General features: G+C 42.6%; 1 protein-coding gene across 1 annotated transcript in view; it reads left to right on the forward strand.

Annotated features, from left to right (window-relative positions):
- The window catches only part of adamts6 (ADAM metallopeptidase with thrombospondin type 1 motif, 6), a 53,738-nt gene that overhangs the window by 1,923 nt on the left and 26,536 nt on the right, over positions 1-25,279 (forward strand). The window contains exons 3-11 of the mRNA XM_030065506.1: positions 286-460; positions 1,141-1,364; positions 1,592-1,675; positions 2,995-3,140; positions 5,918-5,961; positions 8,301-8,406; positions 9,732-9,878; positions 17,946-18,087; positions 23,221-23,328. Coding sequence (XP_029921366.1) covers positions 286-460; positions 1,141-1,364; positions 1,592-1,675; positions 2,995-3,140; positions 5,918-5,961; positions 8,301-8,406; positions 9,732-9,878; positions 17,946-18,087; positions 23,221-23,328 — 1,176 coding nt within the window. The remainder of the gene's footprint in view (positions 1-285; positions 461-1,140; positions 1,365-1,591; positions 1,676-2,994; positions 3,141-5,917; positions 5,962-8,300; positions 8,407-9,731; positions 9,879-17,945; positions 18,088-23,220; positions 23,329-25,279) is intronic.

Consider the following 25,279-nt stretch of genomic DNA (forward strand, 5'->3'; position numbering starts at 1 on the left):
TACATTTGACTGTGACCTAGAGAAATATTATTTGTGTTGAAACCTTATTCTACCAGGAAAAGGCTATTATCCAAAGAGAAGATTTCATTCACTGTATAGCTTGAAGGTATGCACAATAGTGAGGCGTAAAACAATAAGATTGTTGTGATGAACAAAGACAGGGTAAGTTTTTATGTAATGCTTCAAGGCATTGCTGCAAAGTATTGTGCATTTTCACAGCATCTTGTGTATCTGTTTGTAACCAATGTTTTTCTCATTGTTCTCTTTTTTTTTCTCCCTGACAAGCATGGCGTTATCACAACAGAGGAAGAGCAGTATTTAATAGAGCCATTAAAGAACATATCCTCCACAACCTCCAGTGAATGGAACCTGGAAGAAGCACAGCAACATGTTATTTATAAAATGTCTGCCATTCCCTCACCACAAGAGCATAGCCAGGAGTTCAGCTGTGGCATTTCAGGTTGGTGAACCTCCATCTGGGTTGGACACTGTGTGGGTGGGACTGACGTAAAGGAATAGCTATACATAGCAGGTTAGAGGAAGTGCTGGTTTGGTTCTAGGCCCAGGTTCTGGTGGACATGACCAGGCCTCTTGTGTGCTCCGGTTGCCCTGGCCTGGCCACCTTTCAACCTGTAAGAGAAAGCCTCGCTCAGACTTTCAATAAAAGGAGCAATGTCTGCCTCGCTGCAAAGTCTCGAGTGTGTTTGGCAGAACCTAAATTGTGGGGTTTTTATAGAAGCACTCATCCTATTTATAGAACCGTCATGTTCACAATTTAAAGTTCTGTAACAGACAAGTCAGTGCCACCGAATGCTTTGTCAATTGAGATGTAATGGAAATGGAGAGGAACCAGGTGGATATTTAGGTATTTGGGCCAAGGTCTTATAAGAAACAGTAAAGACTGTCATCGCCAGGAAGCCGGCATGCCCCGACATGTACCATCTTATAGCTTTTTCCCAGAGCATCTGGGTCATAAAGCGAAGGCTTTAGCTGCAAAAGGTTCAAAGGGGCAGATTCCCAATGTGCATCTACCATACACAAACTATCTATATGCCCTCCTTCACACAGCTTGTATTTCATCGTTCTTAAGTAGGCCATTATTCCATTATTTACCGCCTTTATCCTCCTTTTTATCCGCAGACCTCATAAAAAGCAGTACACCCTGCCAGTTCAGCACGCCCTCCCCTGTCCACTCGCCCCCTGTCCCGCTAAACAACAGCGAGCAGTCAAACAGCACCCACAGACAGAGGCGCTCCGTCAGCACCGAGCGCTTTGTGGAGACACTTGTGGTTGCAGATAAAATGATGGTCGGTTACCATGGACGCAAAGACATTGAGCACTACATCTTGTCTGTAATGAATATTGTAAGTTTGATCCTACTTTTTGGTTGTGTAGATATTTTCTGTGACAGGTGGTAATATATATACCATGCCGTTTCTTTTCCATGTCTGCCATTTGAGCTGGCGGATATATACAGGAATAGTATAATGATCCAGGATAATGTGTGAACCTAATTTATGAAGATTATATGTTGTGACATGTGGACACAATTTGTCTGACTTTGTGTCTTTTCTTCTTTTCTGGAGGTCAGGTTGCCAAACTTTACCGTGATGCCAGTCTAGGAAATGTTGTGAACATTATTGTAACCCGTCTGATTGTTCTAACAGAAGATCAGGTGAGCAAAACTCTCTCTCTCTCTTTTCTTTTTCTTCTTTTTTTTTTTTATTCTGACCCTCTTTGCTTTATCTCTCAGCCTCAATACCCTTGCCTTTCCCCTAAACGATCATAACAGCGGTGTAAGTTTGTTCTTGTTCTTTGAAGACGAGAGCTGACTTTGAAATATCTGTGCACTGTTACTGGGGTTATTATGGTAAGCCTGTCGTTAGCGTCCACACAGTCACCTGAGAGCGAGCGTATGACTGATGTGCGCGGTGTGAGCACACATGTGATTGTTACGGGTCAGGGGGAAAGAGGAGAGACAGTATCCACCATATGGCCACCACTTCAGATGAAAGAGCCTTGCAGTGGAGATGTGCTCAGACATCTTCCCTCGGGGAGACTTGATTGAGGATTTTTATACACACTGTACATGTGTATGTGTGTGTGATGGGAGAAACAGAGTGTGTGACCAGCATCTGTTTTTCTGAGGGGTCACGGAGGGCTCTTTAAGTTGGAGTGGTGCCAGCAAATAATATGTTTTCATTTTCTGTGTATAAGCGGAACTCCATTTGGATCCAGTGCGCATATGCAATAATCACCGGATAATAATGATTATCACTTGACTGACTGATGCACATTGAATGGAAAATGTAGTATTTCCCAATGACAATGGCTTATCAACCCTTGTATGGATAAAAGAGAATCAGTGCACTTATATTTTTGTGATGGAGTTCAAGCCAGCGTCAGTGTAGACAGAAATGATTGCAGTGCAACTGTTCCCTCTATCTGCACGAATGAAATTCACAAGAGTCAGTGCACCCCACAAATTCCTACTAACATTTGTCCTACTCTTCCTTCACTAATTACTACAACTCTTGCTCCAACTACCCCTCATCCTCATTCTCCACCCACTATTCCTCCCAATTCTGCTCTTCCTTCCACTCCTCCTGGTCCTATAATAGTGCTCCTAAAATAGAGCTGTTCCTGCTCCCACTACTATTTCTACTTCCATCTTATGCGCCTGCATGTCTTAAAATATTTTGTATTCCTCTGTGTATTGATAATGAAGAGATTCTTTTGCTAAGGAACTTTCTACTTGCTGATTTCAAGTACCCTCATTTTTTCTCAAGGATACTATTTCTAGTTGTATTGTGGTGTATGATACAATCCATTATGGTCCGGTGTGGTGTGTGGCCTTTATATTGCATCACATCATATTGTATCATGCTGGATTATATTGTATCCTGTGGCAAAATGTCATGTATTGTGTTGTGTTCTGCTGCATTTTTTTGGTATGGTACTACATTGCATTGTGTGTTGTGTGGTGTTTTGCAGCCTAACCTGGAGATTAACCATCATGCTGACAAGTCTCTGGACAGTTTCTGTAAGTGGCAGAAGTCTATTCTGTCTCATCATGGAGATGGCAACAGCATTCCAGAGAATGGGATGGCCCATCATGACAACGCTGTTCTCATCACACGGTAAGTATGGGCTTGCATTTAGGAGGATAGGCAACCAATTTGCTTGCACGCCAATAGAATAAACCGGTTTGCATTCATGTACTTCAAAGAGCAAGAGCCGTTTCGCCCAGTTGTTACTTTTTCTGTAAGTAGCACTAATTTTCTTGTTTCAGGCAAATAGGTTGCAGATTATATACCCTGGTGTTGACACATGAAGGGTGCGCCTGTGCTGTGTGTGCATTTACCAAAAGACGTGGCCGGCAGTAACATCACTGGAAAGTCCAAATGTCCAGTTCTTGTGCACAAACAGTACCTGCGACTTTTAAAGCTGATGAGAGCAAACACCTCAGTTTTGAGAATAAACTGGGCTATTTCAGGCTTACCTGTCTCATTGCAGTTTATGCTGTGGGTGTTACCATGTAGCAGCAAACCTCAGTTATTACCTAGAATAGGCTTCACTGTTGCCAGGACTGTTTTGGCCAGATAATGTAGCAACTAAAAGTATATATTCACCCTGCTGGTTTTGTCTGGTGTGAGGATGGTGTCCTGTGATTGACATGGGCTAAAGCCTGGCTTTTGACAGCTGATATTCTCCAGGTCCTGTGGCTCCTGGTTTTGTTGTTTGTCTGAGATTCACCCAGTCAGTGCACTAAAGACTGTTTAGTAGAATCTGTATGCAGTGTTTATGGGGTTCATCCCTGTAGCCGCATTTTTTTTTAAAAAAAGACAATAAACGGGATAGCTCATTGCTTTTTTTTCCACACAGGAACCCAGACAACACTGTGGGCATGCCCATAATGTGACTCAATACATTGCCTGGAGCATGAGTAAATTCCAAGTGGTGCGTTAAGGCAAATGCTGAGTAGGAAACGTAGCTAAACAAGGTAAAAATGAGGTTGGAGATAATGAGATAATAAGCTGTGGGGAGAGGCACCAGCTGAGCTCTGAGATGCTAACATTAGAGATAGTATAAATAGCTGATGGTGGACCCCAGGAAGCCCTTATTAACCACCATGTCTGGAAGAACAGTCTGGCATTCCTTGCTATGGTGGAATGCACCTAAAAGGGTTCAGCATGATTTTTAAGACTGTTTATGCTAGCAGCACTCAGCTCAGAGGACATTTATTTCATTTGTGAGTATTTCACCTCTGGACCGCCGATCCAAGAATTTTGCTTTTTGCTTTTCAAAGCACAAAAATGTAACATCTGTGGATTTCTTCCTATAAGTATCATGCGGTCTCACTGTGTGCCTGAGGTGCACGCAGCAAATATGTTTCAAAATGAAACCATGATGTAATAAGGACAGAAGGTCTGTTGGTGCACTGAGGGGCAACATTTTTGATAATATGGTTACAATTTATCTTATCTTAATTTAGTTTTCATAGAGAGTAAGTAAGGGCATGCTGTCCTTACTTACTTAAGGACAGCAGGGTCACAATATTTGTCTCAGGTTTACTGGATGCCTTCAGGTTTATATAAATGTGTGTGAAAGGCTGCATTCCATTCAGATGCCTGTTACAAACATTTAAACCCAAGACATCTGATGTCAATCAAGCATCACTGATATGATCATTAAATATCTCATTTAATAATTATACACTTTTCTTGGAATTACTTTTTTCCACTTCCCCCCAGTTTTAAAATTGTTATTATTGTTGTTATTGTTGTATATATTTATTTAGCAGTTTTTCAGTTCATTTTTTGCGAATATTTGCATTTTTTTAATTAAACATTTGTTAATTCAAAGCAAGGTTTGTAATACTGTTAATGTTGACACTGCAATTTTCAAATTTATTGCAAAGGAAAATCGGTTCTAAATATCATTTATTGGTTGTAACTAATGATCGGTATCAGTATCGGCCCTGAAACATCAAAATCGTGTTGAACCCCGCTGCAAACCACTAGTGCGAAGGGTTGGACTCCACCCCTGCTGATCAGTGTGGATCTCCTGCAGAGACACATCAGCAGGGCAACAAAAAAGCCTTCATCAATCTGTTGATTCACTTTTCTCCTCTCTCGGTGCATCACTATAGAAGTGACCTCCATAGCGGCGTTGCTTCTTTATTAAACTCCGTTTTGGATCGCATCTTGAGGTCACAGTGCCTTGTTTGGAATGTGGCCTGTCACGTTCAAAAAAGACACCAGGGGAAATTAAAGGAAGTAAATCAAAACAAATAGATGTTCCAAATGAGGTCAAGATTGTACCTCATTGGTTTGGAACTGGTCCACAGGGAGGGAGGGAACAAGGGAGGGGGGGTGTATGGCTGACAGGGAGAGAGAGAGGCGAAGGAGGGTGAAATTAAATTTGCTGTGTCCTTGGTTTTTAATAGATTAAAAGCTTTAGGAATGATTGGATCATTCATTCGAAATGTATGATGTGTTTTTAAAGCATTGTGGCTCAGAGTGTTCTGGCATTTCTCCTGCGCTCTATTGGATTACCTGCATTCGAGTTACAGGAGGGCAACAGGAGGGACACGGCGGCTCTGAGGGCCTTTCAGAGTCTGCTCTTTACGTTTAACGTCTGAGCACGGCGTGTTAGCCAGGTGACATTTAGCAAAGGGTCATACTATAGGTGGAGGAGTGAATCAGGTTAAACCTATCATGGCTCATTACATGGCATTGTTACACTAAAGGTTATAGTTGGATTATATCCAGCCAGATTATGTGATTAAACATGGAAAGAAAGGGAATGGTAAAGATCCAGCGGGTCAAAATTCAGCAGGATAGAATAGAAAACACATAAGATCTGAGGCTGAGCGGAACTGTTTCTCATCTTTCCTTCTCTTGTCTGTCTACAGGTATGACATCTGCACCTACAAGAACAAACCCTGTGGCACCTTAGGTGAGTCCTAACTGGCAAGGATGTCAAGGCAGAGTAAAGTTTATACGTTAATGTTCGTTGTCCTCCCAGATAGGTGATCTGAGTCATTCTCCCTCACATGCTTCTCCGGTTCCCCCTCATGAGGTTTTCATTTTCATGCTTGGCATCCAACGTGTCCTCAGACAAACCTTATTCAGAAACATGTGCAGTCTGCTTTACAAGCGCACCAGACGATAATGAGAAGGATGTATTCAGTAGTAGTATTATAGCTCCTTAGTGGGTCAGCTGTGTCGGCTGAGGTTAAGAGCCCTGAACCTGGACGTGCCCTGGACACCGTCTTCCACAGCCCCTTTTTAAGACTCTGTCTGTGTCCTCCTCTCCCTCAGTTTGTCTAAGGTGTTTACCCTTCCACGGGGGTTGAGAGAAAGGAAAAGGTATGTGTTGGGAAAACTGAAAGACATGTAGGGATATGGGGGAGGAGAAAGGGGGATAAAGACAAGACTAGTGACAGAAGAGGTGAGGGAGAAGGAGAGGAGGAGTTGAAAGGAAAATGGAAGGGGAAAAGGACAATTATAGGGAGTGTTGCAGTATGCAGGGGAGAGATAGAGTGTGTGATATGGTGGTTGTAGTGCTATTGGGGGTGGAAAAAAGGACAGCAAGCAGTGGCAGAGACCCCCACCTCTGCGCCCCCACCACCACCTACACACACACACACACACACACACACATGCATGCGCACACACAAACCTCATACCCACCCCATCTTATCTTTGTAAAGCCCCTGCAGGCACCACAGTATATCTTGGAGGTAATATTGTGACTTCAGGGGTGGTTTGACAGATTGACCGCATTCGTCACATTCCCCGGTCGCTTTAATTGCCCTGGCATCTGCTTGGCTTCCTCGTTGTCTCCCCCCTTCCTCCTCCTCCCTCCCCCCATCGCCTCCCTCTCCTCTCGGGGATCATGGTCCCAGGTCAGATCCTTGGCCTCTAGGGTCGCCGAGTAATCATGGGGCTGGAGATAATACACAGTCCACCCTGGTGTTAAGAAAACAACTTCCAATGTGATGTGTGTGTGTGTGTGTGTGTGTGTGTGTGTGTGCATCTGTGTTTGCACCCACCCATGGCCATGCACATACACACTCACTCACCTTCACACAGACTCTTTCTCACTCTCTCTCTCTCTCTCTCTCTCTCTCTCTCTCTCACACACACACACACACACACACACACACATTCTTAAACTAATCGCAGAGTAGCCTCCCTCCTTCCTTTCCCTCCCTCTCCTCCTTCTTTCTTCACCTTCAGGCTCCCTCTTTCTCTCCTGTAATGGTTTCAGTGGCCTCCTGATTTGCGAGTCTATTCTTGTTTAGCTTCTTAGTAAAGAGGATACAGAAGCCATGCCACTTATAGCAGCGTGGAAAGAAGCGCCTGCAAACAGTGAAAGAAGAAGCTGTGCCGCTGACCAACCAAACCATAAATTTACTCTCTTGCTCCCCGGTGTGTATACGTGCCTGTATCAGTGTGGCACATTTCTTGACAATAATCTCTGAACACACTTTGACTGGCAGCTGTTGGATGCACAAACTGTGAGTCTTGGTGTGCTAAGCAGTTGGAGAGATCCAAGTGCTTAAGACCAAGTTGCAGTCCCATTTAAGAATAATTAATGCATTAATGCACATGCTCAGTCATTCGCACACATTTGTGCACTAACACACACACACACACACACACACCTGCTTTGTGGTGTCATATGACACCCTTTGCCGTCACCTGTAGATGTAATCTGTGAGGAATTGCCTCTGTCTCCCTATCTGACCTGTCAGGCTTAGGAAAAAAGGACCCGTGACACCTGGATTGTGGAGAGGTTTAGCTTTAAGCACGCTCTCTCTCTCTCTCCCATTTCTCCCGCGCTATCTGTCTTACTCTAGTTTGGAAATACGGAAAATATCTATATTCCTTGATGGTTTGCCTGTTTGGGTGCTGCAGACGGGGCGAGCAGCTTCTTATATTCCCCTCCTTGGCTTGCATTACTAGGTGGTCCCTTGTTAAATGGATTGAAATGTATAAATCTCACCCCTTGTCTAGACATTTTCCAGCGTTGACTGTAGTTTGCAAGAAAAAAGAAAAGATGTCTAGCCGGAGATGCTGAACTCAACTCCCCCTGGTGAATCCAGTGGTGACCGGGGAGGGTTACCGTTCCTCTCTCGGCATCACTTTAATTTAAACACAAGGGTGATCAGATGTGTGGATTCAGCTTTTAGGACCATGACTCCTTGGAATGCTACACCTTGACCTGACCTTGTGTTTGTATGTTTGTCTGGTGTGTGTGTGTGTGTGTGTGTGTGTGTGTTTGTCCAGGCTTGGCCTCAGTGGCTGGAATGTGTGAACCAGAGAGGAGTTGCAGCATCAATGAGGACATCGGCCTTGGTTCTGCTTTCACTATTGCGCATGAGATTGGCCACAAGTGAGTGTGGTTAAATATTTTCTATTGTCTTGCCATTTCTGTTGTGTTTTCCATTAAATTTGACACTTTTACTCCTTGCAACACATGCGGTTGACCTTCTTTTTTTTTTTTTTTTGCTTTAGATAGTCTTTAAACTTTTTATCGCCTTTTTGAGTGTGTGCTCCTATAATTCCTCTTAAACAAACATAGCTATTCCTTGAGTTTGCCAGACCTGCATGTAGCCTTTTTTTTTCTACAGCAGACTTCTTGAACTGTATCTCCACATATTTCCTCATGCAAATGTCAGTGTCCACATACCTCTGGCTCTTTCTTCCTGAATATAAAGCAAAATAATGATGATGTATTAGTCTACGTATCCCCCTCTCGAGGGTTCAGCAAGATGGCGATTTCCTTTATTATGTCTCATGTCTGCTTCTGTTGTGGGGCAGTTGTAAAAATAGTCTCTGCTTCTAGAGGATGTATAAAAAAACACTGCAACGGGGTTTCAACTGGGCTGATTTATTTCCAGAGTAGGGTAAAATGTCATAAACGCCAGCCTTAGAAAAACAGGTTCAGGCTGTGCGATGTGGTTGGGTTTGTTATATACATTAGACCTGATTTGTGCTTTTGGACTGTAAGGAAAAGTAAGCTTTGACTTCCTGCTGTAATGTGAGCTTTTCTTTTAAATGATATTCAGACAGATAAGGTTTTAAAAATGAATTGTTAAAAGGATTTATTCTCAGGCATCAAGCATAAGAAATACATTTTTTAATGAGATAACACACTTCAAGGTAGGGATGTGGGATTTGGATTTTGGGTGGCTGGGTGTGAAATCACTGGGAAGCAGCGGCCTCTGTCTTCTTTGGTGCATTGATTCATCAGAAGTATCCCCCCGTTCCTCCCCCTTCACTCATTGGTGACTCTCCCTCATGGCCTGCTCAGACCTGCAGACGTTGATTGACAGGCAGGCATCAGAGTGGTGATTAGAACTTTCTCGTTCCTGTGGAGCTCCAGACAGGGTTTGACCCCTGACCCCTGCTCCCCTCCACACAGCTGTTTCAGAGCCACAGATCCCTGTCTTTACAGCCAGGGCCACAGAGGGAGACATCCTCCACTCGCTCTCAAAGACTCAGCAGCCTGGCCTATTGCAGTCATGCAGAACTGCCCAAGGTTGCCACTTAAACCCTGTAGTTAATTGGCAAGGATCGGCTGCTTTCTGTCTGACACAAAATGCCAACTTCTCCTCAAATGGACTTCACTCTAAAGGATAGTGATTGCTGTTGCTGAGCAAGCCAGTTGCCATAACTAAACATTCCCTCTCTGTTTCTCATTTTTATGTGTTTCAGTTTTGGAATGAACCATGATGGGATTGGGAACTCTTGTGGTACCAAAGGCCACGAGACAGCCAAACTGATGGCTGCTCACATCACAGCCAACACCAACCCTTTTTCCTGGTCTGCCTGCAGCAAAGACTACATCACCAGCTTTCTTGAGTAAGTGGATGTGGGTTGCTGTTTATGGGACTGTCTGTGTATGTATGTGTGTGAGTATTTGGATTTGTGTGCATGTGTGTGTGCTGTAGAGAGACCATGCATGCTTATTTCCTGCTTGGTTGCAGCCTTCTCGCTTACAACCCACTGCCACTGGCTAGCCATTGTGGTAAACCATTAGCCAATATTATGTGAAAATCCTCCTCCACCCTTTATCACCAAAACTCCTTCCAGACCTCCTTGTGGCTACACATGGCAACTCGGTGCCTTCCACCCAAACAGCAGAACATGGCATGAGAGCTGATGTGGTCTCCAGTGGCAATATATAGGCTTATATTATGTTAACATTATGTGGTTTTAATCAACATTGGCATGGCATCAGCATGGTGGCCTTAGGCAGAGCTTAATTTTGTGACAAACCATAAGCTGAATTCAGATGGGGAGTGGGATGGCACTATAAAAAAATTTAGAGCACATACAGTATTTCCAATTCTGACTCTGGAGATGTAACATCTGGAACTGGCCCTAGATGTCTGAAAATATCTATGACAATGACAGATTTCAATGAAATAAACACTTGAGTCTGATCTTTTCATGATGGCTATAGGCTGAGACTGAGGTGAAGTTGCTTCAGATGACTCCCCTATAATTTAGCGAGCCTACTTAGGAATGTCCTGCATGACTTACGCGATGACAGAAAAAGTTAGAAAACTCTAACACTCATGGGTAGTTTGCCATACCCGTAGAGACAATCCATTGTATGGAGGACTTGATCCCAAAATCTAACAACAATGGAACATGAAAACCTTTGATAGACTCCACTGGAGGACAGTGTTTGTTGGTTTCTCAAGGAAGGGCCATTCCACTGGTGAAAGACAACTTTATTGTGTTGGAAGAGCAATCAAGAATGATCCCCTACCAAGCCAGATTGCATCTTTGAGGACACAATCTGGCTTGCATTCTCTTTGAGCTGAAAGACGATTCCCATTTTTTCAGCGCTACCACCCTTACCATCTGAGAATGAGGCCAGGGACTACATCTAATTGTTAAATATGATGCTGTCCATAGAATTTGCAGGAATGACAATGTCCACTTAATAGTCAGCCTCAAAGCTAGGACAAAAAAGCTTAAGGGAACGATGTGGAAGAAATGTAGAGGGAAATTCAGTGACCAGTGCCCTCTTGGCAATGGTAAACAACCTGTAAAGAGATGCATAGTGTTAAGTGGGCTCTATAGTTCCAGTGGACAAACAAGGCTCAACCAAACCAAACAATAAAGGGAAAAATGACATGTCCAACTGCATCTCTGTGAGAAATTTCTGGAGGTCGAATGACTTACTGAAAAGTGCAGACCATTCTACAATTTGGAAGAACATAAACAAGATCTTGTTCAGTTCAACAGATTGCACCATCCTGGAAGAGCTGCCTGAACATGTACATGAACTGTACATTAACCCCTGACCTCAGCTAACGCAGAAATCCTAAGAGTTACCCCCTCCCTCAAGAATAGGTTTTCTGGCATTGGTGTCCTTGCAGACAAACTGATGCGGTGATGCAACACCTCTGTTTTTAGTAATCAGTATTAGTAACCCATCTCATATTTGGCTGCTCAGACAAGAAGAGGCTAATAGTCAGCTCAATTTATTTACACTGAGCACTGGACTAAGACATGGGTGCTCAGAGCAACCTGTACTCTGTTATATGTTTCTCCTATGTTGTCAAATTCTCAAGGAGCTTGGGCCAGCAACAGGGCAGCAAAGGTACAGTAGAACTCGGTTACATTGGAAACATCTTCAGCATCAGGAGGCTCCAGCCATCCACCACAATCTCTAGAGCAAGGGTGTCAAACCATGTGCAATGGAGGTGCAAGAGGCTGCAGGTTTCATTCCAACCAAAAACTACACCAGGTTATTTCAATGATTACTTCACCTTCAAGCGGAGAGAAGTGACTTATCAGTGAAATCACCTGGTGGAGTTTTTGGTTGGAATGAAAACCTGCCGCCTCTTGGCCCTCCATGGTTCGACACCTCTGCTCGAGGGACTGGGACATTGCTGCAGTATGTGGATGACTGTGCTCTTGTGGATCACTCTACTGAGGACCTTCAATCCATCTTTGCTGTACTTGATCCCATCAAGGAAACACTTAGTAAGACTTGAGGAGCTTAAGGACAGTTCTGCTGGTCATAAAACACTACAGCATCTCTGCCTGGAAGGAATTCATAGATGTGAGTAGACGACTGCCAGAAGAGATCTACTTAAACATGACTCAGCTGCATAGTTCACTGATTGCACTGTACATGCATAGAAAAGACAGAGGTGGAAATGTTAGTAAAATTTATTTAGCAATCAAAAAGTTTACAGATTTTAAGAGATGACCAAAGTAATTTAGTGAGTATGTGCGCAATTTGAAACTCTGTTGAGTTTCCAGGAGAACTTCTCTGTTTGTGCACTGATGCCTGCCTTAGATAGAGAGGTCAGATGTCAGGCTACACAAGAGCGACCTTGAGCTGCTCTGGATTCAGTGTTTTGCTCAAAGACACTTCAGCAGGACAGGGACTTGTCATCATAAGAGCTTGAGCCCTGATATGCATGCTTGTGCATGTGTATGTATATCTGTATTCCAGTGTTTATCCGTCCATCCAAAGATTTAGCACGGTATTGCATCAGCGACATAAAGAACACATTATTCCTATACAGATTGTTGTATTTTACTATATGGTGAATCACAGAAATATTTATTTATGCTACCCCGTGCAAAAACACATATTCATAGCATGTTTCAAATATTATTGTTAATGTACAACTGCCTCTTAGTATATATGCCGTGCTACAACAGAAAGATTCCAGGTTTTAAATAACTCAAAAATAAATATTCTGCTAAGGTGCATTCCATCGAAAGCAATTGTTAGCATCCTTGCAGTTCCTGAACCCAGTATACTTTAGAGAGCAGCAGAGGCTATTTCATGTGAGCTCACAAAATGGATAGTGTAGTCACGGCTAGACTAAGGTTTGGGAGTCTCAAAGAGACACTTAAGTCAATAAAAACCATCTTTTTTCCATCTTTTTGTGGAGTTTTTTTTTCTTTTCTAGTACAGTGCAGCTTGATGGCTCACCCTCAAGACCTTACTGCTAGCTGCAAATCCTTTTGTACAGCCACAGGGTGAGGTAGGGATATGATGCAGTGCAAGACTGTGGTACGGCTGCCGTTGTGTTTGTGTGTGTGTTTGAGAGTGTGTATGTGTCTGTTTGTGTATTCATGTTTAGATGGTGAGTCCTCCAAGAAAGTGGATAACAGTGAGCGTGGTTGTCAGATGGTGTTTCTTGCTGAAAGCTGTTAGAGGAAGGTTACAGAACAACACTTGTGACAGAGATGACAGTAGAATATGCCAGGTTCCAACTGGGACACAAAGAGCTGCCTCTCTGCTCTTCTGTTATGTTTCTGTCATGGATGATTCTTGGCTGGGGTATCTCGCGAACCAACGCCAGCTCTAACAAAAGAAAGTTTTATTTCTTTTCTTTGTAAAGACAAAAAAAATCAGTGGTTGCTGAGCTTATATCTCCATTTGTATCAGTCTGTTTCTTGAGTTTTTCTTCTCATTTTGGCTTTATTGACTTTAGCTTTCTTGTTCCTCACAAAAGAGTTCTATCTGTAAACTCCAATTATGTTCTCTTTCTCTCCCTCAATCAGATTTTTGGATATCTCACATGCCTCTCCTTGCCAAGTAAACAACTTTGGCTGTGGTGTTGGCCTAGATTCACTGTCTTGCTAGTGCAAAATGTGGTGCTTTGTTTGGGTTTTTTAAGAATGGTTTATGAACGCACTCACAGTTCAGTCATAGTTTATTCTTCCAAGTTTGCCCGCCAGTTTGTTATAAATGTCAAAAGGCAGTCAGTTTTGATTTATTTAACTCTCAGAAAGCACATACTCTATTTGTTTGAATTTGATATTGGAATCAACGTGGCTAGTGTCGATTATTATCGGGAAATTATTCTGACTTAATCAAATGCAGCTTGGACGATACTGTCTCAACCAGTTGTTGGGATCCAATGAGCATTCTGGTTAATAACTACATAGCTTGCTTGATATGAGTGACCAAGGTCAGAGTTGAGGGATCGTTGATGTTCCCTCTCATTAGAGGAGATTTCCGCTCAGCATAATGAATTTGGCTGAATCAAGTAGACAGGAAGCCTGTGCGACTATGTTAAATAATAGCTTCTGTGTTTAAACTTTTGACTATTTTGTCTCTTTCCAAACCAATAAATAGTGAGGTTTCCCTTAGTGCATAGGGAGGCTAGGGGGCTCCGAGCCAGGTTTGTCTGTCTCTGATGAGAAGGTCCTCGAAGGAATAGGAGCCAAGAAATAGGATTATTCCATTCAATAACAAAGAGAAGGAGAAGGAGACAGAAGAAAAGAGAGAGAGAGAGAGTTGGGGTGAAGAAATTGTATATAGCTCAGGCGAGTTAGCCCCTCTAGGCCTTTACCCCATTCTTCTTTCTTTTTCAATCTGTATTGTTTAGTTTCCAATTAGAAGGTATTCAAGACTTTTAATTCTCTGGTGGAAGGGCAGAGGGTCATCGTCCAGATAATCTTTAATTTACTAGTCTGGGCTGAAAATAGTCTGCATGTATTGGATCTCCCGTTTTCAGTTTAGTACGGTCCAAAGAGTACAAATATGACAGAGATTGCCCTTTGAAATTATTTTGACTTTTATCCTCTGGGAAATAAGATCATCAATACTGAAACTTCAGCTCTTGATAGTGCATGTATCCTATTTAGACAAGAGGAGCAGAGGCGTGTGAGAATCAGAAGTGTGTCCTCTCATTGCTGTCTGAGGCAGTGACGTTCGCTCTGGTTTCAGTCTGATAGAGAAGACCAGACTCTAGTGTGACCCACCTACCTCCCTCTGTCCTTTCTACTGGGCCCAAGTTACTGTCTGCACAATCATAAAATGCAGCTCTGCGCTTGTGTTGTCACCATGCCTACTTTTCCTTTCGAGGGATGGGAGTCATTCCATTGCATGTTGCCGCTGCCCCAGCTGGAAAGAACACAGTGTTATAGTAAATAGTCATAGTAATATTTCGTTTCAAAAGAATCCTCTGACTCAACTTTATTAAAAGCGAAACGGAGTAGTTACCGTTCAAAGTGAAATATACCCCTATTTTATTATTGGCACTTGATCATGGAATTGTAAATATACAGCTCTTCATGGACTCATAAGACTTATGGCAAGACTGTGTAGACTTAACGTTGAATATTTCTGAATTTCATCTTTGAATTATGTTACTACTATGCCTTGGGACAGTTTTGTCTATATTAGTACACCTTCAGTCTGCCTGAGAGCCAGAGACGAGGGAGAGTTCGTTCAACTTGCTAATTTGTGATGTTTCACCACTGCAGCTTTTCAAGGAAACACATTATAAATAATAGAAATGGTGGCTATAGCGTTGTTAAGATGATCATTTTTAGGATGATTTCAGTCTGTCATACATTGTTGATGGAACAGTCCCGCCCCCCTTGGTTACTGTTGCTAGGTTGGACAAGGTTTATGTGCTCAGTCATGGAGAAAGTGAAATTCAAAGACAGACTACTTAATGTGTTTCTTCTGGCAGTTTTAAACAAACATACACATGTTATATGTGTTTATTTTTTAGCATCTTCTGCTGAATCTAACCATGCCAGGATCGATCCATCTGACCTCTACTTTTTAAATGAAAAACTTTGAAAAGACGGCCCCACCATGTGTAAGACACTTTTTCAGCAGAAACTAGCTTTAAATGATTCCTTCTTTCTGTGTTTGTTCCCACAGTTTCAATCAAACATGCAACATGTTGTATGTTTGACACAAAAGAATGTTCAGCATCTTCTGCTGAATATAAACATTCATGGTTGTAGCAATTTAATCTCTGCTTTTTATATGATGACCTTCGAAAATATCATATATTAACCCTTAAATGGTTTCTGTATCCTGGGGGATACAAACATTTGGCAGGCTATAGGGGGGGAGGGACATCAAGTATCTGCATTTAATATCATGAGAAAGTCTTAAGGGGGGATGGGTCAAGGACCCAGGTCATGTGACTTCATGGCAGCATTCAAAACTAAATTGATACATTTATGTCAAACTCCAAAATGGCAGCCTGCGTGGACAGAGACACTGGCCATGAGATAAATGTTGTTATTTTTCTTGTTAATTATGTTTTGGGGGGATTTGTTTTTGAAAATATTGTTCTATAAGGATAATTTTAGGTATTCTTGTTGAAAAATAATGAATTACATTTACACATCTTTGATAACCAGGCATTGAATGTCTGTATCCTGGGGGATACGTTGTCCAGATAGGGGTATAAAAACAGGCATAATCACTCTCAGATATACTTATGTTTTGAAGCCTATACTCTACAGATAATCAATAATATAAAGGTGTTAAATATTGATTACACTTCATTTTACTCTTGAATGTATATTACTGATTAATTCATCAGTGTACATATGTTTTCAGGGAATTTCTACCAGTACTTTCTATGGTAAAAGAAAGAAAGAGGTGGCATCTCTTGTGTTGCCACCTGATTTTTCATCTGATTCAGATGAGGGAACCAGTGAAGAAGATGAGGAAGATGAATTATATGCAGAGGGCCAGTGTCAGGACACCAGCAGCAGTGACCATTCAAAGCTAGACTTGTTTCTAGCGTTCAAAACATATGTGAATAGCTTGTGTTCTGTTTTTCCCCCACTTTTTTGAAACTTTTTTATACAAGACATGAAAGAGAATAGCTAATGAATTGCTTATAATATGTTTTAAAAGTTTACAAATGAAATATTTGAAAAATTGGAAAATGGTAAATTTATACCCTAAACGGGCAACGTATCCTGGGAGATACAAACTGTAAAATGAAAACTAAAGGTCATATTTTGAAAAAAATCATGAAATTGTGTTATTTTAGCCTAGATACAATAGAAAATAGCAATTAATTATTTTTCCAAAATTTTTATATATGCTTGCCCATTTAAGGGTTAAAAAGTTCAGCGGGGAGTTTTTTCAAAAGTAATAGCATAAACCTCTGGGTCAATATATAATAAACTACGATTGGCTGATTTTCATTTGGGGACTATTTTGTATGGGGGTTATTTGTTAAAAGGAATTCCTATAGAGGACTTTTTTAAAAAATTGATTGTTTCCAACTTAAGAGTAATGGTAGCAGGACTTGTGTGTGTTTTATTCTGAGGCAGTACTAAACTGTGTAGTCGGTGCGCCTCCCTCCAAAAAATCATCTGTGAGCCAAGCGTCTGCCCTCGTAGGCTGGGACAGAAAGCATCAACACAGCAACACAGACAGTTAAATAACCTCAACATCTCAACCCAGAATAAACAGACGCACCAACAAAAGCCACTCTGTGCGCTTCTTGGCTGTCGTGAAGTATTTTTTATTTTTTTTTATTTTTCAGCTGTGTGGGACGCTGCTTACTAGAATACAAAATCGCTGTGTTTTTTTTGTTGTTTTTTTTTCAGTGAGTTCTTTGTGAGCACACATATTTCTATCTTACAAAGCAGACTAAACATAACCCTAAGGCTGGACATACGACCTATAGACCACTTCAGATTTTTCTCTTTTCCTGCTCTGTCATTTTATCGGCTCTTCCATGGGTTCTCCATACTGTAAGCTGTAACGTGCAGTATAGTGGAGCACAGAGCCATATAATCAGAGAGGGCTGGACTTTCCAGACAGACAGATAGGCAGTCTGCTCTCTTTCCCTCTGGTAAAATGTCTCTGCCCATGCCTCAGTCATCCTCCTCCTATCAACACTCCCTCTGATGAAGGGGTGTTGATATGTAATTATGATGTGTAATATCAACATTAATTGCCTGCCATCATTGATGAGATTTCTGTAATGGTAGTTTGGTGTTTGAATAAATGAATCAAACAACCCTATCTAACCCACATCTGCAAGAGACGGGAGTCTTGCCTTTTATAGCCGTCCAATCTTGGCGTATTTGATTCTGTTAATTAGCCAAGTGGAGAAAGGTTTGTTGTGTGTAAGAAACAATCCTATTGTAGGTTTGTTTTTTTGACAGCTCAGGTCGGGGGACGTGTCTGGACAATGAACCTCTGAAACGAGACTTCCTGTACCCAACAGTGGCCCCAGGGCAGGTGTACGATGCAGATGAGCAGTGCCGCTTCCAGTATGGAGCCTCCTCACGCCAGTGCAAATATGGGGTAAGAAACCAGCATCTGTCACGCCACTCTCTCTCACCTGTTCGCCTCTCACCGGCCCAAAGCGATCCCCACAACATCTTTCAGCTGGACCATCTCATTACATTCTAGTTGACTAGTTGAGCATCCTACAAATTCAGACTGGGATGAAAATGGGAAGAATGTGATGGGTCAAATGGGTTTTAAAGAATCGACATCTCACATGATACAAAGAGTCCGATTTTTTCAGGTTTCTAATGAGCTTTTTTCATCTACACAGTTTGTCTGCTGTGGGCACCGCCGTGCTCACTTCCATACTGTTTCAAACCTCAGTTGCTGTTAAGCATTGCGGTGAAACGTAAAAGTTTGTATCACAACAAATAACTTCACCCTGATTCCACAAATGGTGATATGGGTTGAACGCAAAGAAGAATTTAGCTGGGAATCGTGTTGTTCTCCTTTCATATTGAGAGTGGAATTGGTAGGTTGTGATATAGCTTTAAAGGAAGATTAGATGAACTCGACAGACAACAGTGGTGGAATAGTTGCAATTCAAGCGGATAGCTGATACATGAGTGCTGCCCATTTACCTGACAGAGAGGTGAAATAGGTTCACCCAGGCCTAAAATAACACCTTACTGTGGCTAAAGTACATCAGTAGAATATGTAAATCACCAAGCCAAAGCTGTGTTGGATGACTATCAGTGGATCAGCAGAGGAGTAAGGAAACACTGAGAGATGCCAAAACTTTGATTGTTCACAGAGGCTACACAAATGTGCCAGTGGAGAAATCTGCGCCTTAAAGGTGAGAGGTGGAACAATAATGGTGTCGCAGGCACCGTAAGAAAGCCTTGTTGAGGCAAAAGGAGTATGACAGCTGATCCCTCCACAGAGCTCAAAAATAGCACAGGGAGCAGCAGATTCTGGGCACGAACAGCATGTAGGGATATGCACGCAGGATCATGAGGAATAGGTGAAGGTAGGAGCTGGAAAGGCCAAAAAATTGTTTGAATAAATAGATAGCTGTCCTGTGTATCCAAACAAGAATACCTGTGCTGTGATTCTGAAACGTCTGTGAAAAAATAACAACCCTGGTAATATATGACCAAGTGAAACATTAGTTAAATGTTTTTGTATTGCTCAGTACAGCGGTGAGGTTGAACCAACAGATGTTTTAAGTATATGTCAGAAAATTTTAGGTGAATTTTGGAAAAACCAGAGTACTGCTATGGCATTTGGAGCTATAGCTGTATATGGATGAGAGGAGTGAGAAAAACAGAAGAAAAAGATAAAAATCTTCACCTGATAGTTTTTTGACGAAGCTGTTCAGAACCAGAGAAGGCTGCATGACAAGCGCAGAGAGAGGAGAGGACATGAGGCCAGAGAAAACTGCTGATGCGACTGCACTGCATGTCATAGGACCTAATCCTGGAGAGGAGTGGGAGGGATGAGGAGCTGGAGGATAGGTGATAGGAGCTAAAAACCCTCAGGTGTGAGAAACTAAATGGAAATCTGGCATGCTGTGGTCACCATGGGTAACTTACCGATGAGCTGACTGGGCTTGCTGCATCAGCTGTCAAGACGTGAAGTCCCAGGAGGTAGCGAGAAGCTATGGAGGATGGAGAGAAGGCGAGGAGCTAAGGGGATTCATAATTGTGATCTGGGTTTGAGGGACTGGGGACTGGCACAATGAGTGAGAGCAGTGGAGGAGTGAGGAGGTGGGATAGTGGAACACGGGCAGAGCCTCACTGACAGTGAGGGTTGATGTTGGAGGAAGAGGAGGGGAGCCACACGGTGGGGGTTTGCAGGTGGAGTGGAGGAGCAGGAAGCTGGAGGCTGACTGGCAGTGGAGTCTGCTGAGGAAAAGGAGGCGAGAGGAATGGGAGTGGATGAGGTACTTCCATGGGGAATAGGTCTGGGAATAAGACAGAGAAGGCTGTCTGGAGAAGATGATTTGACATGGGAAGAAACACCCAACGAATATGCACACACAGCGAATGCTGTTTCTGCCAGGCTAAAATAAAGAATACATAGATGGGGAAGGCTGGCATCTCGAGTGGGGCTTGGGCTGGAAATAAGGGGGCTGCCAAGCGCCAGGCCTGGCCTGCAAGAGTCCCGAAACTTGTTTTTAAGTTCCTCTTCCAAAACAGGAACGTCCACAAAGGGATTCTTTGAAACAAATGCATAAACAGACCTGAACAATCAAAGAGAAGCAGAAGACAAGTGAACTGAGGTGGAGTGGTGGGAAACTGTTGCTTTACCAAATGGTGAGCGCAATGATTTTGTAGATGTTGAAGTGTAGAAGTGTTGTGTGTAAGGAAAGCGTACAACTGGAGCTTAAGTGGATCAGATAGTAGAAGATAATAATCTTTCCTCTGTGAGCTTCATCACTTGCTAAGATGAAAGGAGCAACATATCAGTGCGAGGGAAGATAATTATTTTTATCATTGCCTAGGGAATACAATGTGTTTGATATTTCTCACATATTACTCGTCCCTTTTATTTTATCTACTAACTTCTCAAAGAAATGAGGGATTGAAGACTCCACGTTGGATAGAATTCAACACCCCCATCATCTGCTTTTTTGGTATAATGATTTTGTGATGATAATGATCCTTCCTCCCCCAGGAATAAAAAAAACCTTTCTTGGCACATAAAGAGACACAGGCAGTGAAAGACAAGGAACAACCACACAGTAAAAGGAGAGCTTGAAAGAAGCCTCAAAGAATTAATGAACAAAAAATGCGATATTGTTTTGCATTGCATAAATATTTGGGCATGTGATGCAAAGAGAGTAGAGATTAGCAGAGATCACAGAGTTATTTCATTTCATCAAAAGAAATATCTGACAGCAGATTATAACAGGCCCCAAGTCAAGCCCTGTTATTTTGGCTCTTAAGCTCATAATTGTGGTTTTAGATCAGCATGAAAGACACCCATTTATGAGCGGATAGGATTCCAGCATGCACACTGCTTCAACAGAACTAGATTGTCGTTTTTCATCTGGGTGGATTCTGACAATCAGATCTATTTCATTCAAGCATCTGTTAAAGAGATGTCCTCTATGGCTGCTTACAGGACAGATGTGACCACAGAAATGGATAAAAGATCTAATGCATGGAGGAGTCTGGCTCTGGAAGTGAAGGCTCAGTCATTAAAGTTTACCTTTTGAACTTCGCCACGCTTGGTTGGAAACAAAAATAAAATCGCTTACCGATGATATCTGCTTTTATGTTGGAGGTGCTGATATTTGTCACCATTAAAATAAGGATTATTAGGGTATTGCAAAAGAATATAGAGAAACAATGCTGAGCCAAAAGGGAATGTTCAACTGTGTACATCACAGTTTAACATCACACAGTCATTGTAATTTGGATATTTCATTGCTTAAATTTTTTATCAAAGACACCATTCCCTCAAGTTACTCCGTCTACATGATTTAGATATTTAAACCAAAACAACTCAGCAATTTTGAGCCCCTGTCTGCCTCATCCGTCTTCAAGTTTGCCAGCGTGAATTATCCCTGGTCCTATCAGAACGGGGTGAACAGCTATGAAGATGGATTTCAACATGGATGTGGGTGGAGGAGAGTAATTATACCCTTTTAGCGATGAAGTAGGCACCCTCCATCACAGATGTTTGGTTGAATGTGGCCTGGGACCCCTTGATTACCTAGATTCAAGGATTTAAAAGGTACTGGAACTGTGTGGGGAAATCAGAGACATTAATTCATAGCATGAAACCATGTCAAGAGGCGGGAAGGTAACACAGAGAGGGAAGTAAAGGTAATTTATACTGTTAATTCAGTATAAATGACCACTTCCTGCTCTTTGGGGTTACATTTACAAGTTTGCACTTAAAGCTATCAGCACACGCTGGCGATCCATATGCCCTGTTTCCAAACCACCGTGATACCGGATGGCGAAGGTATGAAAAACAAACAACCTTTGATGGCTATATTAGAGAGGCCCTCACAGAGTGCCCCTGCTCTTTTTATCGCAGGTTTGTTCTTTCTTAGCGTAAATCCATCAGGCCCACATCCATGTTCGTTTAGGCCCGGGTTGCTGACCTTTTAGCAGGACTGAGATGGTGAATGGAGCAGCAGGACGGCTTATTGAAACCAGCTGGCAGAGGGGAGTCACTGCAACTGGAGAGTGGCAGTTTGCCGCTTTATTTAATCTGGATAGGCTCAGGGAGCTGCAGGGCCGTGGCATATTTACTGACCCGGGGGTCAGAATCTATGCTTGGGATCATAACTCTTTTTCATGGGCCTGCTCTTCTCCCATACACAGTTGTCCTGTAAAAGCCTTTGAAGTTGAGATGCGTGGCGACCCAGTTGGGTTTAATGGGAAATCTAATGCAAGGTTGTGCAGAGCTGTCCTTGTAACATGCATTCACTTTTATGGTTTTATTTATTTGGGGGCAACTAAGAGCTGTCTCCTCACTGATCTCTTTCTCCCTCTCTCTTTGCCTCAGTCTTCCTCTCTCTTTCACACACACACACACACACACACCCACACACACACTCCCTTCCTTTAGTAATCTAAATGGATTCTCCTTATGTTCTCGACTCAGGAGTGAGGAGGAGGAGAAGATCTAGATATGATGTTTATTCAAACTGCTCGGTGAGACAAAAGATATTTGTTAGACCTACAAGTCTTCTTTTTCTAAGACTTGGGAGGCAATTGCTCATTCTTGATTTCCCATAAGAAGCAAGATGTGATTTCTTGAACTGATGTCACGGTCCCCCGTGGTCCCGGAGAGAACGTGAGCAAACGTTAGTCATGGTGTTGATCCAGCTGACTCTTCATTTCTCATAAGAGAACATTAGGAGCACCAGATGACCCTTCACATATTGCTCAAGATGCACTATGATCCAAAGCATATGGGCCCTCGAAATAGATGCCTCTAAGAATTCTTGATGTGGTCTCATCAACCCCTCTCCTCTGCTGATTTGATCTCAAATAATGTAGATTTATAGATGAATTTCCATGGTGTTTGTTTTCTTTCATAGTCGTCAGAGTACAGAAGGAAAACACTGAGAGAGGAAACTACCCACAGACTACTGATAAATCATTCTCACCCTTATTCAGCGATCCACCCCCGGTCTGCTGAATTGATTTATTCTGACCAACTTGCTTTTGCCTTCTTTCCTAGGAAGTGTGTAGAGAGCTCTGGTGCCTTAGCAAAAGCAACCGCTGTGTTACCAACAGTATCCCTGCTGCAGAGGGGACTCTGTGCCAGACTGGCAGCATTGAGAAAGGGGTAAGTCATCTTCTGTCTCTCAGAGATTCAAACATTGTGCACATAGCCGTGCAGTGTCTGGAGATATGAACTCAGATTGAGGCCCTCCTGTGTATGCAATCTTATCCAGTGGTACCTTACTGCCTCTGCGCACGTCTCTCCCAGTCTGGGAAGGGGTGCCATTCCCTGTGTCCACTCATGCAATGGGGGCTAGCACACACACCGCACACACACTTACACAATCACACACACACACACACACACACAAACACATGCATGCATGCCAGGCTTTAGGTCATCAGTCCACTGTCGATGCCGGCCAGGTTAGGGGAGACAGTTTTAACATGGATTACGGCAGCCATTGTCACCGGATGGTCCGAGGTCTAAAAGGGAAGAATAGGAGAGTGTCACGAGCTGTCACCCGTGATTACCATTAGCTCATTGGAGCCTTTCAGGACCGGGGCCCACGGACGGGGTCCTGGACAACACAGGGGGCCCCAGGTTGAGCCTGGGGGGCTTTGGAACAGCTTTGGAGCAGCTTTAGAAGAGCCAGTGGCATACCCTGTCTGCCCCTGCCGGGGACAGCTTCAAAGGAATATGAATGTCAGCCATTTCTCACCCAGCATGTAATGGAGGGAGGCCCTGCCAACAGGAGCGGGGAGAGGGAGGCAGGGAGAGATTGGGAAGGGAAGGGAGGGGAAGGGAATGATGGAATGAGGAGGTGAGAGAGAGAGGTTGAGATTGATGGAGAAGGCAGAGTGGACCGGGAAAGCAGATTGCAGCAAAATGTAGGTGTCTTGCTCACAGTGTGAGAGGACAGTGTCAGATGGATTCATGTTTACCAAGACTGTCCCAGTAAAACACTTTGCTGAAACACTTAAGTGTCACTTGAATGAGCCTTGACACACGTCTTTCTCTGTTGTGAATGCCTGCTTTCTGCCAGTACACATACATTTACATATACAAAGCCTGCACTGCCACATAGCCTGCCTTTTATAAGTCATCATAGATGAGATATTTCTTCTGAGATTGTTGTGGAAAGTAGAGCTTGTGTCCCCTTGTTGTAGCATCTCCCCTCCATATCTCCGACTCCTCCTATTTTGTGATCCCTCCGTCTTTCTCCCCAGCCCTCCCTCTGTTTCTCCCTCTTTCTCTCTCTCCCTTCTCCCCTCTCCCAGTGTTAATCTTGTTTAGACAGTGTCTCGGGACGTGACTCGTGTGCAGTGAAGGTGCGGAGGAGTGAGAGAAAGAGGACAGTGGCCCATCGTAGTCAGCACCTTGACTGTCCCGGTCTCTCTGGGTTCTTAACCTACTGACACAGTTGGAAAGACAAAGGGATGTCTCTAATCCCCTCTCTCTCTGCCACTCTGAACAGCTTAGGACAAGGCTTTATGCACTCCTATGGCCACTTGGAGCACTGGACAATATTTTCCAATCCACATTTGTTAAAAAAAAAAAAAAAAATAAATAATATATATATATATATATATATATATATATATATATATATACACACACACAAAAAAACATGCAAATTAGTATAAACATTTTATTTGCAGTGACATTGTATGAGGGCTTACGAAATGTAAAAATTGTTGACTTATAAAAGCCCAATGGCCTTGTCGAAAACATAATAAATAAAGAATCAAATGAAAAAATAAACTAATTAAGATGATATACAATAATACAACTCGATAACTTCACAGAAACTAAACAGTACTAAAACTGATCAAGGAGGTAAGCTGGCCTAACAATGGCAAAATACACAATTTACAGGTAAGGTAATAAAAATAAAAAATGATAGTGAGTATAATGTAATAGAGAATCTGCATCATAATCTATTAGTGACTTGGCTCACTGATAGATTATGTGCTTATTCCAAGTTTTATGCTTTGGGATACCACTACACATAACCTATTTGGTGTATTATCCTCGGTTTTATTGAATTTCTAAGTAATGATGACGGCTGTCG

This window comes from Myripristis murdjan, chromosome 12 (genome assembly GCF_902150065.1).
Source record: "Myripristis murdjan chromosome 12, fMyrMur1.1, whole genome shotgun sequence".
NCBI lineage: Eukaryota > Metazoa > Chordata > Actinopteri > Holocentriformes > Holocentridae > Myripristis > Myripristis murdjan.